Source organism: Lathamus discolor, chromosome 5 (genome assembly GCF_037157495.1).
Source record: "Lathamus discolor isolate bLatDis1 chromosome 5, bLatDis1.hap1, whole genome shotgun sequence".
Classification (NCBI taxonomy): Eukaryota; Metazoa; Chordata; class Aves; order Psittaciformes; family Psittacidae; genus Lathamus; species Lathamus discolor.
Genome location: NC_088888.1, coordinates 56,565,430 through 56,580,661, shown reverse-complemented (window position 1 = coordinate 56,580,661; position 15,232 = coordinate 56,565,430). Strand labels below are relative to the sequence as shown.

Below are 15,232 nucleotides of genomic sequence, written 5' to 3'. Positions count from 1 at the left end.
CGGGGCCCCCCCGGCTCCGCCCCCGCGCAGAGCCGCGCCCTCATTGGCCCCTGGCCTCCTCACGTTTGCATGGGCGGGGCGCCCTCCCTGTGCAGGAGCCGGGTCCGCGCTGTTGTGACACGTGAGGGCGGCGCACGTGGGGCCGTTATGTAACGCGCGGGGGGGGGGGATAGGGGCGGGGAGGTGCGCAGGCGCGCCTGCGGGACGGTGCGGTGCGCATGCGGGGCGCGGGCGGAGCGCGGGGCAGGCCCGGGTGGCTCCCTCCTCTGCCGCCGCCGCGCCCCTCCCCCGGCCAGACGGCGGAGGACCGCGAGCGACAATGAAGCAGCAGCAGCAGAGCCCGCAGCCGCAGCCCCCGCAGGCGCAGCCGCTGCCCGCCGCCGGCGGGGGGGTCCCGGCCTTCCTCAGCAAGCTGTGGGCGCTGGTGGGCGAGGCCCCCAGCAACCAGCTCATCACCTGGAGCCAGGTGCGGCGCCCCGCCCGTGTGCCCGCGGGGGGGGAGGTGCCCGTCCGTCAGCCCGTGTGTGTGTGTGTGTGCGTGTGTGTGTATGGCGTCCCTTCCCGCCTTCCTCCGGCGGCCGGCACTTGCGGCCTGCTTGGGGCAGGGGAGCGGGAGGGCCTTCCGCGGGGCCCGGGCCTCGGCGGGCGTGGGGCGGGCGGGAGAACCGGGTACGCCCGCTTGGCTTGGCTGGGCTCCCCTCAGCCGGCCTGGGAGAGCGGCCGCGCCTTCCCCGGCCGCTCTGGGCCGCCGCGGGTTTCCTAGCCCGGGAGGGGCAGTCAGAGGGGGGCCGGTTTGCCTCAAACGCTGTCTTGTAGCTGAGGGTGACTGGGGAGTATGGGCGCCAGTCCCGACTGAGCAGGCCGGCTTCCCCGGGAGGCGGGTGCCTCTGAGCTTGAGGGACTGGGAGATGAGGGTGAGGATCCGGGAGCGATCGGGCTTTGCGGGGCGCCGACACGCACTTTGTAATTAAGCCGTGGTACGAGAAGCGCAGGGCCGCGGTGGGGGTTCCGGGGCGGGTTGGCGAGTTCGGGGTGAAGCTGCGTGACGGCGCCCTGCCCCGGGGTGGAGGGAGCCGGTGGTGCCGGGGGTGCCAGTGCATCTGGCGCGCCAGGCGGGCCGCACTTCCCCGCGTGGCACCCGAGACCTCCCGCTCACCGCGGGGAGCGGCCCGCCCCCATTGTCGGCCACGTGGGGCCACGGCTGCCGGGTGCTTGCCCACCTGCTGCGGCGGGCGCCGCACCACCACCCCCCGGCCATCACGGCCACTGCTGGAGACGGGCAGGGTGAGCACCGCCGATGGCGACTGCAGGGCAGGTGTTGGTCTGCCTTTTGCACCCCTGTCCTGCGGGCTCCAGGTTAGGCGTGCGTGGTGCCTGTGGCGATGGATGTCTAAATGGAAGACCTGGGATGGATGCCCTCTCGTCTTGAATCCCGTATATTCGGATGCAGAAATAATAAATAAGCATTATCCGAGCGCAAGACTTACAAGCGTTTTAAAACATTGTAAGGCAGGAAGTAACCGCCTGGCAGGTTTGCCGTAGTAAGCATCGTTAACTCTTCTGATGAATGCCAAGCAGGAGGTTATTTATTTAATTTTTCTATATTTTAGGTGTTTTAAAAATAATTATTAAATAATAAGAAATAAAATAATTATTAAAATATTGAAAAAAATCCTGTCCTTCAACCGCAGCTTCAGGTGGTGTTGACATGGCAGCTGTTGTCCGAGTTTATTTTAAATGCTTAAGCAGTGATAAAATGCTTTTCTTAAACATTTTACTGGTAGTGCATTACCAGTAACTTCAACCAGAACTTCCTGAAGAAGGAAACAGGTAGACTCGGTAGATTTTCTTTTTTTGTTTATTTGTTTGTTTTTTTTTTTTTCCTGGGTGAGAAATGCTAAAGGCTACATGAAGATTGAGATGTCTGGCTTTAAGAAGTGCTGGGTTTGCCACTTTTCACTTTCAGTAGAGACTTTCCGAATTAATTGCTTATCCTTATCTCAAGTAAGCACACCACAGCTATTTGGTATCCTTGTAGTATTTTCTAATTAGAAATAAAGACTAATTGGGGTTCTGCAAGGCTGTTTGTGGGAGGAAGATAAACTAATCACAGTTGATGTTACTGGCATGCAGTAGTTTGCGTGTGGGGAAGGTATTGGGATCACTTGGTGCACAAGTGACAACTTTTGAAAATAGGCTGTGTCAGTATTATGGGTACAGAAAGTGTACCGGTTTAACAGGAAAGTAAGAGTACAGCTACTGTAATATTTAATTTTCCGCCTATGCCAATCCATAAGTTTACTGTATATGGATAAATGCCATCTGCAACCAAACAGCTGAATTCTGTCACCCTGCAAACATATCTCCATGAAACCATGATACGTGTTGTCTGTGGAAACACATATGAAGAGTACCAAAGTGTTTGGAAGGTTGCTAAATGCTGCAGTCAGTAACGCTAGCAGTTGAAAACTGTATTTAGCTGTGTAGTAATGCTTCAATGAGTTCAAGTCAGGCTTTAATGTCTGTATGGCTTTGCTGTAAACAGCTGCCAGGGCAACAAGAACTAGTAGATGTGTTCTCCAGATTCTTGTGCGGTAGGTCTGAACAATGTCAAAGTGATGGTGAAGTGAGGTACTGCAGATCACTGTAGTACACTTATTTGAGTATCTTCAGATGGTGGGTTTCAATAATGCTAAAATGGTCTGTTCCTGCAATTTCTTTTGCTTCCCCTTTTTCCCTTCCATTGACATGCTCAGCAGGAGATGGCTTTACTGGGAAGTTTTTGTCTACCTACCCTCTTCTCAGTCTTGAGCTCCTAACTCATGCAGTGTTGAGCCATTTATAAATCCTGTTGCTAATGATCATTGTTGGTTTGTCAGAAGCAAACTCCTGGACAAGGATCATCACATGGTCTCCTGGTTGGTTCTTTAAGCTTGGGATCATAGAACTGCTGTTATTCGGGAGTAAGAAACAAATGTGACTCGTTTAACTAGAAAGGGCTTCTAAGAAGATGCGACATCAGTGCTGATATCTGTCAAAGATGGTAGGTTTCTCATTAAATACAGGATGAGGATACTGTGGAGGTACAGACAGAACTGAAATGATTTTGAAGTGGCTGGTTTCGATTCTGCAAAGTAGTTGTCCTTTGGTTAATGGAGTACAGTCATTGAAGAACGAAGAGCTGAGGCTTCTATTTTAGTCTATGCCTGTGGATGAAATAAAAGATCAGTTCTCCCTTACAATTGGCATCCAAGGAGGAGAGAGATGCAGCCTTGGGTGGTTACCTTTTTGGTGACTCCAAAACCCAGCAGACACTCTCAGCTCTTTGACAGCTCCATCCAGTCTACAATTAATTTTAAACTAATCATGCTTTTATACGGGGAAGCAAAGGAGACCTTAGCTGGTTGCTAGTGTTTTTCCTTGCACAGTCTCTTTGTTAGATTACTTCCCAAGTCTTTGAAGCTATGTGTAAAAATTATAGTATTGTCCTCTAGTGAAATTATGGTAATTGTTGGTAAACAATTAATTAATTTCTTGAGGAAGCCATGAGTAACAATAGAGATGTTCCCTTTCATGTATAGATAGGGATTGTAAATTGATAATACTCCTTGCTTTCCAGCTGCAGGCTTTGTACGCTTTTTGTTGTGGAAAATAGTAGGCAAGCAGATCAGTTACGTACTGCATGCACAAAGGAAACATTCCTGTCTGATGATTAATTCTGAAAGCCCAGCATGTTTTCTCCAATGGTCTTTAAGTATCTTAATGTGTCTCTCTCATTTTAGAATGGCCAGAGTTTCTTGGTATTGGATGAGCAGAGATTTGCAAAAGAGATTCTTCCCAAGTACTTCAAGCACAACAACATGGCAAGCTTTGTCAGACAGTTAAACATGTGTAAGTTCTTGGCTTTTTGCTTTCTAGCATAGCTCTACATCCTGTACGTGTTCAGTTGCAGGCCATACACTTTGAGCAGTGGCCCTGTGTTCTCTGCAACTAGGTTACTGTCTTACCCTCAAAACTGGTAACAGGGTAGTTGGAACACCATAGTTTGAATTTCTTAATGTGGGCTTTGAGAGTTATTTGGTTTTTTTCTTCTTTTTTCTTTAAAGATGGCTTCCGTAAAGTTGTTCATGTTGATTCTGGTATTGTCAAACTGGAGCGAGATGGTCCAGTAGAGTTTCAGCACCCATATTTTAAGCAGGGCCGGGAGGACTTGTTGGAACATATTAAAAGGAAGGTTAGTGAAAATTCAGTGGAAAGCTTGTAAGTATTGAATGAATAGCAAAGTTAATGTCAGCTTTAATAGCAGGATTGTGAGTGCAAATAAATTTGGAGTTGAGGAAGCAGTCTGCACCGCTCTCATATATATCTTAACTTATTTAGAGATATTTTGGGTGACTTGACTGGCTTCCTTTAACCTTTGCTGTCATTATAGGAAGTTTCACAGGTGTCAAAAATAAGCTAGTTCTGCAAATACAACGTTTTACAAATGGGTATTAGAAGGCGTGAAGAGCATGCTTTGACTTTACCATCAGTAATGTAACAGTCTGCTTGTTTACGTAGCTTGTTTCAGCACAAAGCTGCTGTAAGCATTAAACTTTGCACCAATTGGGACAGGGGGCAAACTTACAAACATCTGTTGTGCTGCCGGATGTGATTCTGAAATGTGTTCTGCCGTTACTGTGAGTCAGGTAGAGATAATGAATAGAAATGCAGCATTTAAACTGTGGTGAGGGGCGTACTTGTTAACATTGGATTATTGTGAAGGAGCTAGGATGAAGTAGATCACTTAGGAGGATGCCTGACAAATCTGAATGTGCACAAATGTTTGTAACAACTAAACCTAATGTGGTGGCAGCTGTAAAAAGAAATTTCTGTGTGTTTCTGTTTGGTTTTGTTGTGTTTTTTTTTCTTATTTGATGCTTGGTATATTATTAGCTTAAATGCATAGTTTGTCAACACTAAAGGAAAATATACTGCTTGATCACCAAAAGAAAATAGTTCACAATAAGTCAAGAAAAGCATTGTTTCTGGATTCTAATCTTTTAAAGGTTTCTTCTTCAAGACCTGAAGAAAACAAGATACGTCAGGAAGATCTCTCCAAAATAATAAGTAATGCTCAAAAGGTGCAGATTAAACAAGAGACCATTGAATCTCAGTTATCTGCGTTGAAGAGGTAATTTGCTCCATCAGAAACCAATCCTTAAATTTGAATAATTCTGATAATAGGTACCAGTCAAAGACCTAATTTTTAGGTGTCTCTTGACTTTTTATTTCCTAACTTTAAATACTGCTTTATAAAAATAAATTTCAATAAAAGCATTGCATTAAAAAAAGAATATTCTGATATGGCTAAAAGTAATAGGCAGTGCTGGTGTTTGGAGAGCTGTATACTAGTGGGCAATGAAATAACACCTTTAATAATAGTTCCATAATGGTACTGCGGCTGAATATTCAACTTGGCTCTTAGCATAAAGTAAGCTGGTTTATGTCTCAAGTTTGAAGCAGTTGTTATGTTTAGTTAGAGGCAGAGTTTGGTTTGTGCAAATTGCTTATGATACTTCCTTGCTACAATTAATGTTTTCGTTGCTTTTTGTTGTTGTCTTCATTCCACCACTGATAATAGAGGCAGCATAGGATGACCTACAGATGCATGCATGACTTGAGAGCTTGTTCTGTAAAGATGCTTTCAAGGGGGATGTACAGTTGCTCGTAGGTAGCTTGCTATCTAGCAAGAGGTATCTGAAGGAGGACAAGCAGGTTTGATGAAGAACTTGAAGAACAAGCAGTATAGATGAAGAATTGTTGTTTAGTGGTGAGAGGAAACTGCATTCTTGTCCTGTTTGGTCCCTTGCTGCTGGTAGGAACCAGTTTTATGCTTGTTTTCTTATTATTGTTGTTATTATGTAATCACTAGAAGGAAGAAGAAAAGTTAACTTTGTTACAAGAAAGAAAACAAATGCTCACTGTATGTGTAATAAGAATTGCCAAATTAGGGAATTGTTACTTTTAAGGGGTTGGAAATTCTCTGCAGGCTGTTTATTGTTTGGGTCTCCCTTTTGTAATCATTTGCCAAGGTTGCTTACTCTGTGACTTGTTTTCTTTTTTTTTTTTTTTCCCCACATGCAATTTAAAAGGACATTTCAAAGAGCTTTAATGAAGCCAGCTAATCTTAACAAAAATTATTAATGTAAATATTCTAAAACTTTTAAACCATTGTTTTCAAACAGAGAGAATGAATCCCTGTGGAGGGAAGTAGCAGAACTGCGAGCAAAACACTTGCAACAGCAGCAAGTTATTCGGAAGGTAAAGCTCCATGGAGGCATTATATGTGAATGTGTGAGTGAGTGCTTCTGAGACAGGACTGCTGTGCCACATGTTACCTTGCTTCTCCCTCACCTTTTTGGTAACGTGTGAAATGTCTTTTTAATAGAAGAAAACATCAGGGTGGTGAACAAATCTTTGTGAAACAAACATGCATAAGCAGAAAATAAGGCCAAACTCTTGTAAACATTTTCAGAGGTTCAGGAATATTGTACATTGTTCATTAAGGTACCCTTAAAATGGTTCATCCACTTTGTTACTTCAGAAGTCGAATGACTAATGTTCTGTGTTGGATGATCATTGAGTGGAACCCACTGATAATATATTGGCTTAGCTTAATTTAACAGATTTATGATCTGCCAAAACTGATGTAAAGCAAAGAGTTTCATAACTTTTTTTTTTTTTACATCAGAAATAACCACTGAAAGCAACCTCATGGGAGAGACTCTTACTGATTACTTTTTCCAGTTTGTTCAAGCCAGATACATACATTTAATCCTTAAATTTAAAACATAAGGGGAGAAAGTCTAATGTTTCAAAAGGAAAGGCAGCTGATCTTGATAATCTGAGAGAAACAAATACAGGGTAGTGACTAACAGTAGTGGTTTGTATCTTGCAGATTGTACAATTCATTGTTACCTTGGTGCAGAATAACCAACTAGTGAGCCTGAAACGCAAGAGGTAATATGGTCTTAAAAACTTGCTGTCCAGTCGATACACTGACATGTTTTGTGGACTAAAACCAAGGACTTAGTTTTGAGGTGGCTTTCTTCCTATACTCTTTCTGATTTAGGCCTCTACTTCTGAACACTAATGGACCTACAAAGTCGAGTGTGTTTCAACAAATTGTGAAAGAACCAGCTGACAGTAACCATCATGTAAGTTTTCTTTTATGCATACTGTTTGTTAAGATGAAGGAACTAGTGGAGCGGCAGACTGATCAAGCAGCTTGTTTTATGGGGAATAAAACATAGCTGTGTTCTGAGAGCTGTCAACTTCTCCAAGTGGTACACTGTGTTGTGTTTCCTTCAGAAGCCAAGTATGTTGAAAGTCACCATTCACTTTTCAATATAAGCATGTATAAGCCAGTTACCCGTGTGTTAAATACAGCTTGATGTGATCCTTCTGAAAGCAGTCTGCTTTTAATAACAGAGTTATTAGAAATAACATATGTATGTTGCATTCGTATTTCTGGAAGTTAGGCACCTGTAGCCCTATGCAGGGACAAGGATCCAGTGTGCTGCTCTGCAAGGCAGCATCCAACCCAGCAAAATCGTGTCAAGTCCCTGTGCCATTTGAATGTATCAGGTCACTGAAAGTCATTTTCTGCTGTCTGAATAATGGTTGGTGGGGAAATTCTTAAAATGAGGGCTGGAACATGAAACTAGAATTAATGGCTTAAACCGAAGTATTATTTAAACAGCAGCCACTGTTTTAATATTTTTTGTTCTTGCGTAGTCCTGTTGTTGCAGCTTTTTTTGTTGCTTTTGCTGACAGTGCTAGGATATTTTTGTTTCTGTGGCTGCAGTATTTGTGAAACATTGTTTTCCTGTAGCTGCTCTTTTTCATCTTGTTCATTTTTTTTGTATGGTTTCTTGATTAAATGTAGATCTGTACAAACAGCTTGTAATCTTTGAGGTGTAGGACAGCTTTTACAATTTAAAGTTGAGGCATTGTAAGGTACAATGGTAACTGCCAGAATGCTGAAGCTCTTTGTCTTTCTATCCCCTGACTCTCTTTAAAATAATTCTCAGGTACCTCTCAACAGAAATGAGGGCTTAAAACAAAGGGAACAGATTTCAGATGACATCATTATTTATGATGTCACTGAGGATGTGGGAGATGAAGAAAATCCTGTGGGTGATGAAGAAAATCCCATGGCTGATGAAGAAAATCTTCCCATTGCACCAGAAGCAAATGAAGATTCCACTTCTGATTCTTCAAAGTAAGAAGTCTCTAGAAGTGTGTATAGATAAGTGGCTTTCAGTGTTGTGGAATATGGAATAATTCAGATGTCTTAGATAATTTTTTTTTTAAAGTCATAGTCAGAATTATTCAACACTCCTGCACATATGGAAGCTTAATCTATGAATTCACACTAGGTTCTGATCTACTGACCTCTGGATTTGTTCGAAACAGTTAATTGGCTGTTGGTGTTTTAATATGCAGAGGATAGAAACTAGTGAGAAGCAGTTTGTATTATTGTACTCTGTTGTTAAATATAGTACTTCTCCAAAGACAAAGTGGTGTCTTCATACTTTTGGTTATGAATACAGGCAGGAATGACTTTCCTGGGTTTTACAGCATGTGCTGTTTGTCAGATGTTGCTGTGGTCTTTGAACTTTATTAAGCCAGTTAATTTCAGGGGTTTTTTTCTAGGATTCCTAGATGACTGGGGTATCCTGTTCAAGCTCACTGTGAAATTAGTCAGTCCCAAGTGTTTTGTGACTATGTTCCTTCCTGTCTGTAGTTAGTACTATAGTACTAGACTTAGTACTATAGGAGTAATTTATCTTTCAGTTCTGAGCAGTTGAATCTTGGTCCAGGGATTGGGATGCAGCTGTCTTCCTGAGTTGCATGGTATTGATAGCTCCTATTTTATGCCTTAAGGAATAAAACTTAGATATTTGGACAGGTTGGAGCACCTCCCGTATGAAGACAGGCTGAGAAAGTTGGGGCTGTTGAGCCTGGAGAAGAGAAGGCTGCGTGGAGACCTCATAGCAGCCTTCCAGTATCTGAAGGGGCCTATAAGAATGCTGGGGAGGGACTCTTCATTAGGAACTGTAGTGATAGGACCGAGGGGTAATGGGTTCAAGCTTAAACAGGGGAAGTTTAGATTGGATATAAGGAGGAAGTTCTTTGCTGTAAGGGTGGTGAGGCACTGGAATGGCTTGCCCAAGGAAGTTGTGAATGCTCCGTCCCTGGTGGTGTTCAAGGCCAGGTTGGACAGAGCCTTGGGTGACATGGTTTAGTGTGAGGTTTCCCTGCCTGTGGCAGGGGGGTTGGAACTAGATGATCTTAAGGTCCTTTTGAACCCTAACTATTCTATGATTCTGTGATTCTATATTTCCATCTTATAGAATCATAGAATATATGAACTATACTTAACTAGTACCATTGGTTTTGTTCAGCTGATATCTGGGAATGCATTCCCTAATAGAAAAGTTCTATGAAGATAAGGCTCTTACATAGAAGACAGCAAAACTAACAGCTATTTAAGGGTTAAGAAAACCAGAATATGGATAAAAGCAAATTACTTGAGACATTGTCTTAGCTTTTAGGTTGCCTTCCTGGTGTGCATAAGAAGGTTAATTAACTACAACACTGTTGACTGGTGCTCCAGAGTTGATTCTGTACAAAAAGAAAAATGCATTAAATGCGTTGTCTTGTCTAATTTGTGGCCTAATATGCTTGGGTCCACTTCATACTTACTTTATATGCAAGCTTATAGTTGTTCTAATGTGAAAAATACCAGTGTTCTTCTATCTTTTTAGTAGTTGTTACTGTGGTTTAGCACAACAGTGTCTGCTAGCTGAGCTGCATTAACAGTGTTGAGCACTACAGCCCCATATCAATGGAAAATAGATATTTGGAGTATCTTGCTAAGTTCTGTATAAAAAAAGTAGTAGGAAGGTTTATTTCCTTATAGTGGTTTGACTAAAGTGGGAAGTAACTAAACCTGTAGAATACTCCCAGTTTAATGAGTGAATGAAAGGCTTTAATTAATTTGTCTCACATTACAGCTGTAGTCATTCTCCTGATATTGTAATTGTGGAAGATGATAATGAAGAAGAATATACTCCTGTAATTCAAGGGGATAAAAGCACAGAATCAGTTGCTGTCCCAGCTAATGATCCACTCAGCCCTGTCAGTGACAGCACAAGCCCACTCATGTCAAGTGCTGTACAGCTGAATAACCAGTCAACCTTAACTGCAGAAGATTCTGTCTCAATGATGGATTCCATACTCAATGAGAATGGAGTCATTTCACAGAATATAAATCTCCTTGGAAAGTGAGTAGCCTGGTCTTTTGTTTGAGGTTTTTTCCAAGTATTAGAAATGATTGTTTGACTGAAGTAAGAAGATCTGAGTAGTAGTTCCTGTTGAGAACTTTTGTTTACAGGTCACCTTTATTCTACCCAGCTTATAAAGATCTTCGTACTTTAAGACGAGACCTCTAATTTTCATTGTGAAGTGAGTGAGTTGGGGTACATAATCTGACAGTGTAATGTTGTGAATGTCATCGGTTAACTGTCAGCGTTTGTCTGTGTAACTCTAGGAGGCAGTGGGACTCATTAGGGCTACCTGGATGCAAGAATCACGTCTCTGCTAATGTCGTGGCATAGTGTTATGGTGATGAGATACCTGTTTTGGAGCATCTGTCTGCTTATCTTGGGTTGAAGAGGCTGAAAGTTTTCCTTTTCTTTCCAAAGGTTGTTTCTAATGAAAGACTTGGTTCATTCTAGTTCTGGTGAAGATTTTTAGATGCATGTAGTACATCTGTGTAAAGCATAAGTGTGGATTTCTCCTTCTTTTGTTAAGGGATATGGAATAAAATACAGTTTGTCTTCTAGGGTTGAACTTCTGGATTATCTTGACAGCATCGACTGCAGTTTAGAGGACTTCCAAGCTATGTTATCAGGACGACAGTTCAGCATAGATCCAGATCTCCTGGTTGAGGTAATCTTCACTGTTTAAGTATTTTGGTGATACACTACAGAAAATATTTGTGTGGGTTGTTACTGTTTAAAATGGATTTAAAACAACAGATTTTCCTTTCTTCCCTTTAAAAAAGGAAAGTTAGAAGTATTTGTGAGCATGTTTCTGGGGCACTGGTATAATTCTCAGTGCTGCGCTACTGGTCAAGTGAATGCTTAACATTTTGATTGAAGAATGGCTTTCTTAATTAATTAATGCTTATATTTCTTGCTACATGAACTCAGACACCAATTAGATAAATACTCCTGCTTTGAAATAACCCAGCACATCATCTGTGGGCTTCTCAATGAGCTGGTGTTAAAAAGGTTCTTGACATTTATTTTACAAGTTTGTTTGCCATTTCACATTATTTCTTAGGAGCATGTTCTCAGTTTCTCTTCAGATTTATGTCTAGTAGAATGGTCTAGGTTGGAAGGGACTTTTGCATGTCATGTAGGCCAGCCCCCTTGATGAGAGCAGGGTCAGCTTGAAAGTTGGATCATGTTCCTCAGGACCTTGTTGTCTCAAGTTCTGAAATCTCCGAAGATGGGAGATTCTTGGGTGCCTGTTCGAGTGCTTGACTCTTCTTTGTGAAGGATTTCCTTAAGTCAGTCACAACTTTCCCTGCTGCAGCTTGTAGCTCTTGCCTTTTGTCCTTTGTCCACCTCTGTGGAGTTTGTCTTCTCCATAACACCTCTTCGGAGGCAGTGGAAGAGTGCAGTTATTCTCCTTTGTCTGCCTTCCTCAGAGAAGATTAGCCAAGCTCCTTCAGCCTCTTGGATGTCACATGGCCCTCTGGACTCCCTCTAGTTTGAAAACTCTTGTACTGGGAGGCCAAAACCTGGGCACTCTTCCACAGGTGGCCTCATGTGCTGAGCAGAGAAAAATGGTAATTTGGCCCTCCTGGCTGTGGTTTGCCTGTAGCAGAGCATGTCTCACTGTAGCAAGGCCATGCTGCTGGCTCATGGGGGGGTCTTGCCTACTGCAACTCCCTGCTACCCTTTCCGAGGAGCTGCTCCCTCTCTGTTCCCTAACTTGGTGCACAAGGTTATGGTGTCCTAAATGTGCTTGGCTGTTGAACCTTATGGTCCTTCTGCTTTGCTGAGATCCCTCTTGACAGCAGCTCTACTCTCCCATGTACTGATGATTCTGTCCCTTTTGGTTTCACTTGCAAACTTGATCAGGGTATGTTCTTCCTTATACACAGAGTTCTCTGTGCAGCAATGTAAGAAGGAAGTGGTATTTTAAGACTGCAGCAAACCATGTTAGACTAAGTAGACCCAATATGGTTGTTTCCTTTGTGACTGAGGTTCATGTAATTCCAAACCATTGCGCTCCAAAGCAAGGCTTTCTCTGCAGAAGTGATAACTGCCTTTAAATAAACTTTAATCCTGATGGAGAGTGAAAACAGCAAGTACAGGGATTATTCTCACACATGCCAACATGATGTTCATGTATTTTTAATAGCAACACTGAGATACCTAAAACTTGATGTGTTTTGTCTTATTCAGCTTTTCACAAGCTCCGTGCAGATGAATCCCACAGATCATATCAATAATATCAAAGTAAGTCTGAAATCCATTGCTCGATGTGCACAGCAGCGAGTGATGCAAACTTCATTCATCCTTTACTGTTTTCTTTACTGGTATAACAGTACCTTTTTCATGATCTGGCTTTGGAGGCTTCCATGAGAATAGGAAGGCTGCAGCTGAATTCGTCCTGTTAGGCTTTAAACAGAAAAGGGAAAAGTACACCCATAAATAACATCCTTCAGAACTTGCTGACCTTGAGGCCAAATGCCCGTTTGTTGTACCAGTCTCTTGATTTCTGTATCCTGTAAGAGTTTAGTACTTGCAAACATAGTACACGCTTTGTCAGAATGTTTTCATCTGTATTGTCTGGTGGGAAAAGAAACGAGCAAGCAGTGGAGCAAAGATCTCGCTCTGTGAACTTGCCCTGTTTATGAGCATTACTCTTGGCTCTTCGTTGAGTAAGCCAGTGCTTCCATTTCACATTTTCTCAGTCTGTGAGTATGGGTAACTGATACCACTGCATCCCTTCGTGAATAAAAATGTTTTGTAAGAACTGGTCAGCTGTGTCCTAGTGGCATTGGAACAGGTTTCGGCATGTGTTTAAAATTTTGCTCTGGTTTCCAGATGGAGACAAAGGGAATTGAAACTACCAAGAATAATGCTGGTCCTGTGGCTTCACATGAGACACAAGTTTCTAAGCCCAAATCAGGTCAGTTGTAGTGCTGTGTTAAAAGTTTAATGGTTGAACAAGCATTGTTCCAAAAACCATCTCAGTCATTTGCTCTTTGTCTGGTTTTGTGGCATGCTGATAGGCAAATAAATAAAAAAAAATAAAAATACCTACCATGTTTGGGTTTGGGGTTTTTTTTGGCACTGCACCAGGTGCAGAGAACCTGGGGGTTTTGCAGGGGAATCTGAACAAATAATGTTATGCATGAACATAACAATCCTTTAATTGCTCATTTAAAACTAACACAATGTTTTTTATTAATTATTCTTCAGATCAGTTCTGCGGGTTGGGTTTTGTTTGCACACAGAAAGGCATGTGAACTGATGATGCTTTGGGATTTTTTTTCTCCTTAGATAAGCAGCTCATACAGTACACAGCGTTTCCACTCCTTGCATTCCTTGATGGGAACCCTGGCTCCACCATTGAGAGCGGGAGCTCTGCTGTGGAAACTCCTTCCTGTGTTGACAAACCCCTTGAAGTGGATGAGCTGCTGGAGAGCAGCCTTGATCCTCAGCCTACCCAGAGCAAACTGGTGCGGCTGGAGCCGTTGACAGAGGCAGAAGCAAGCGAAGCCACGCTGTTCTATCTATGCGAACTTGCCCCGGCACCCATGGACACAGACATGCCCTTCTTGGATAACTGATGTGACGGGGACGCTGTATATAGCCATGAACTATTTATTTAGAATATTGTTTGGTATATGAGTTTTTTGTAAATCACTGTTTTATGTAACCAGGTAACGTGGAATCCAAAATACTTTTCCTATGTTACTTCCTACAAGCAACTGTTTAACTGTGTGGTTAGAGCAGCTGTGAGGCACGGTTGGCAATACCAAGTTAAGACTGTTATTGTACTGCTGTGAAGTACTTGGTATTATGCATATTGCTAAGTATCCCGGGTAACTGAAAACTTGTTGATAGTAAGCTTTGATTTATGATTTCTTATACTTCTGGTCTTACGTATGATGACGTAAAATAGTAATGTATGGTTAGAGAACACTGACTTTCTGTATCTTGGGTTTTTTCTATTTTTTACAATGTTTTAACAAACATACAGCTTTTTTGGGGTGGGGGGGACCAGGACCTGATGTAGGCTTTTTTTTTTCCCTGCTTGAACTGGGAACAAAGTGCCTGTACCTTGCAAAATCTTGGTTCTGCCTTACTTTCACTTCAGCAGAAGTGCTCACACATAGCACAAACCGGGGAAAAGTTCTTCACAGCCACCAGGCCCCTTGACTGCATGAGTGCTTTTATCTTGGACCATCTACGCTGGTAAAATAAATGTTACTTAAGTAAGTAATTAGTGTGACACTTGTTACGAGTTGTCTCTTACTCCATGTACCAGATGGATCTAACAGCCCTTGTTCTTCCTGCCCAAGTAGCTGTGCAGTGAGGTCTGCTTCCATACATGTTTATTGGAGAACAGTTTCATTATCTTCAGCTTTCAAGGTTTATTTATATGCCTCCAGAACAAGTGGCTAATGCAGCAAACTGATTTTGTGTGTTAGTACACAAAAGGCTGTTTTCTCCTTTGTTTTCTGAGAGCCATAGCTTTCCTTCCAGCTGAAGAGCTCAGGAGCAGGAGTGTTTTTGTCAGTCACTAAAGTCTTCCACCTTTGTTCAGATGAAGGTGCTGGAGCTGCATTACATGGCTGCATGCCAGGGGAGTCACTAATGACTAGTGAAGGTGCTGCCAACATACTTAATTAAGCCTTGTCACCCTGAGTTCCTGATTCAGTGTAAGCAGTAAGTTAAACTGCTTGTGAAGGTAAAAGTTTCCTTCCTTCTTTGCCCTCAAAGCTGTAGCTGGGGAGGTCTGAGGAGCTCCAGTGTGCCAGATATTCCAGAGAAGGGAGAAAATATATTTAGTAATTTAAACACACAACAGGATATATTCCACAATTCTGGCACTACAGTCAAGATTTCCAGTTTTTATATGCCCCCTCTCCAAG

At 42.6% G+C, this 15,232-nt stretch overlaps 1 protein-coding gene across 2 annotated transcripts; it reads left to right on the top strand.

Moving 5' to 3' along the window:
* Nucleotides 1–209: 209 nt before the first annotated feature.
* HSF2 (heat shock transcription factor 2) lies at nt 210–14,580 on the top strand. 2 transcript variants are annotated; one of them, XM_065680977.1, is made up of 13 exons: nt 210–466; nt 3,783–3,891; nt 4,107–4,234; nt 5,049–5,173; nt 6,228–6,303; nt 6,941–7,002; nt 7,115–7,199; nt 8,076–8,266; nt 10,065–10,334; nt 10,896–11,001; nt 12,531–12,584; nt 13,176–13,260; nt 13,635–14,580. In XM_065680977.1, exons 1-13 carry the CDS (start codon nt 320–322, stop codon nt 13,922–13,924), a joined length of 1,728 nt encoding a protein of 575 aa, XP_065537049.1. In that variant the 5' UTR covers nt 210–319; the 3' UTR covers nt 13,925–14,580. The 2 variants fall into 2 exon arrangements, with proteins under 2 accessions (XP_065537049.1, XP_065537048.1); XM_065680976.1 differs by lacking the exon at nt 12,531–12,584 and having other exon boundaries at nt 235–466.
* The last annotated feature ends 652 nt before the right edge of the window (nt 14,581–15,232 follow it).

Coding starts and splice junctions, on each gene's coding strand:
- HSF2 (XM_065680977.1), top strand. CDS start 320: ATGAAGCAGCAGCAGCAGAGCCCGCAGCCGCAGCCCCCGCAGGCGCAG. Junction 3,892..4,106: donor TGTCAGACAGTTAAACATGT/GTAAGTTCTTGG, acceptor TTTTCTTTAAAG/ATGGCTTCCGTAAAGTTGTT. Junction 4,235..5,048: donor TGGAACATATTAAAAGGAAG/GTTAGTGAAAAT, acceptor AATCTTTTAAAG/GTTTCTTCTTCAAGACCTGA.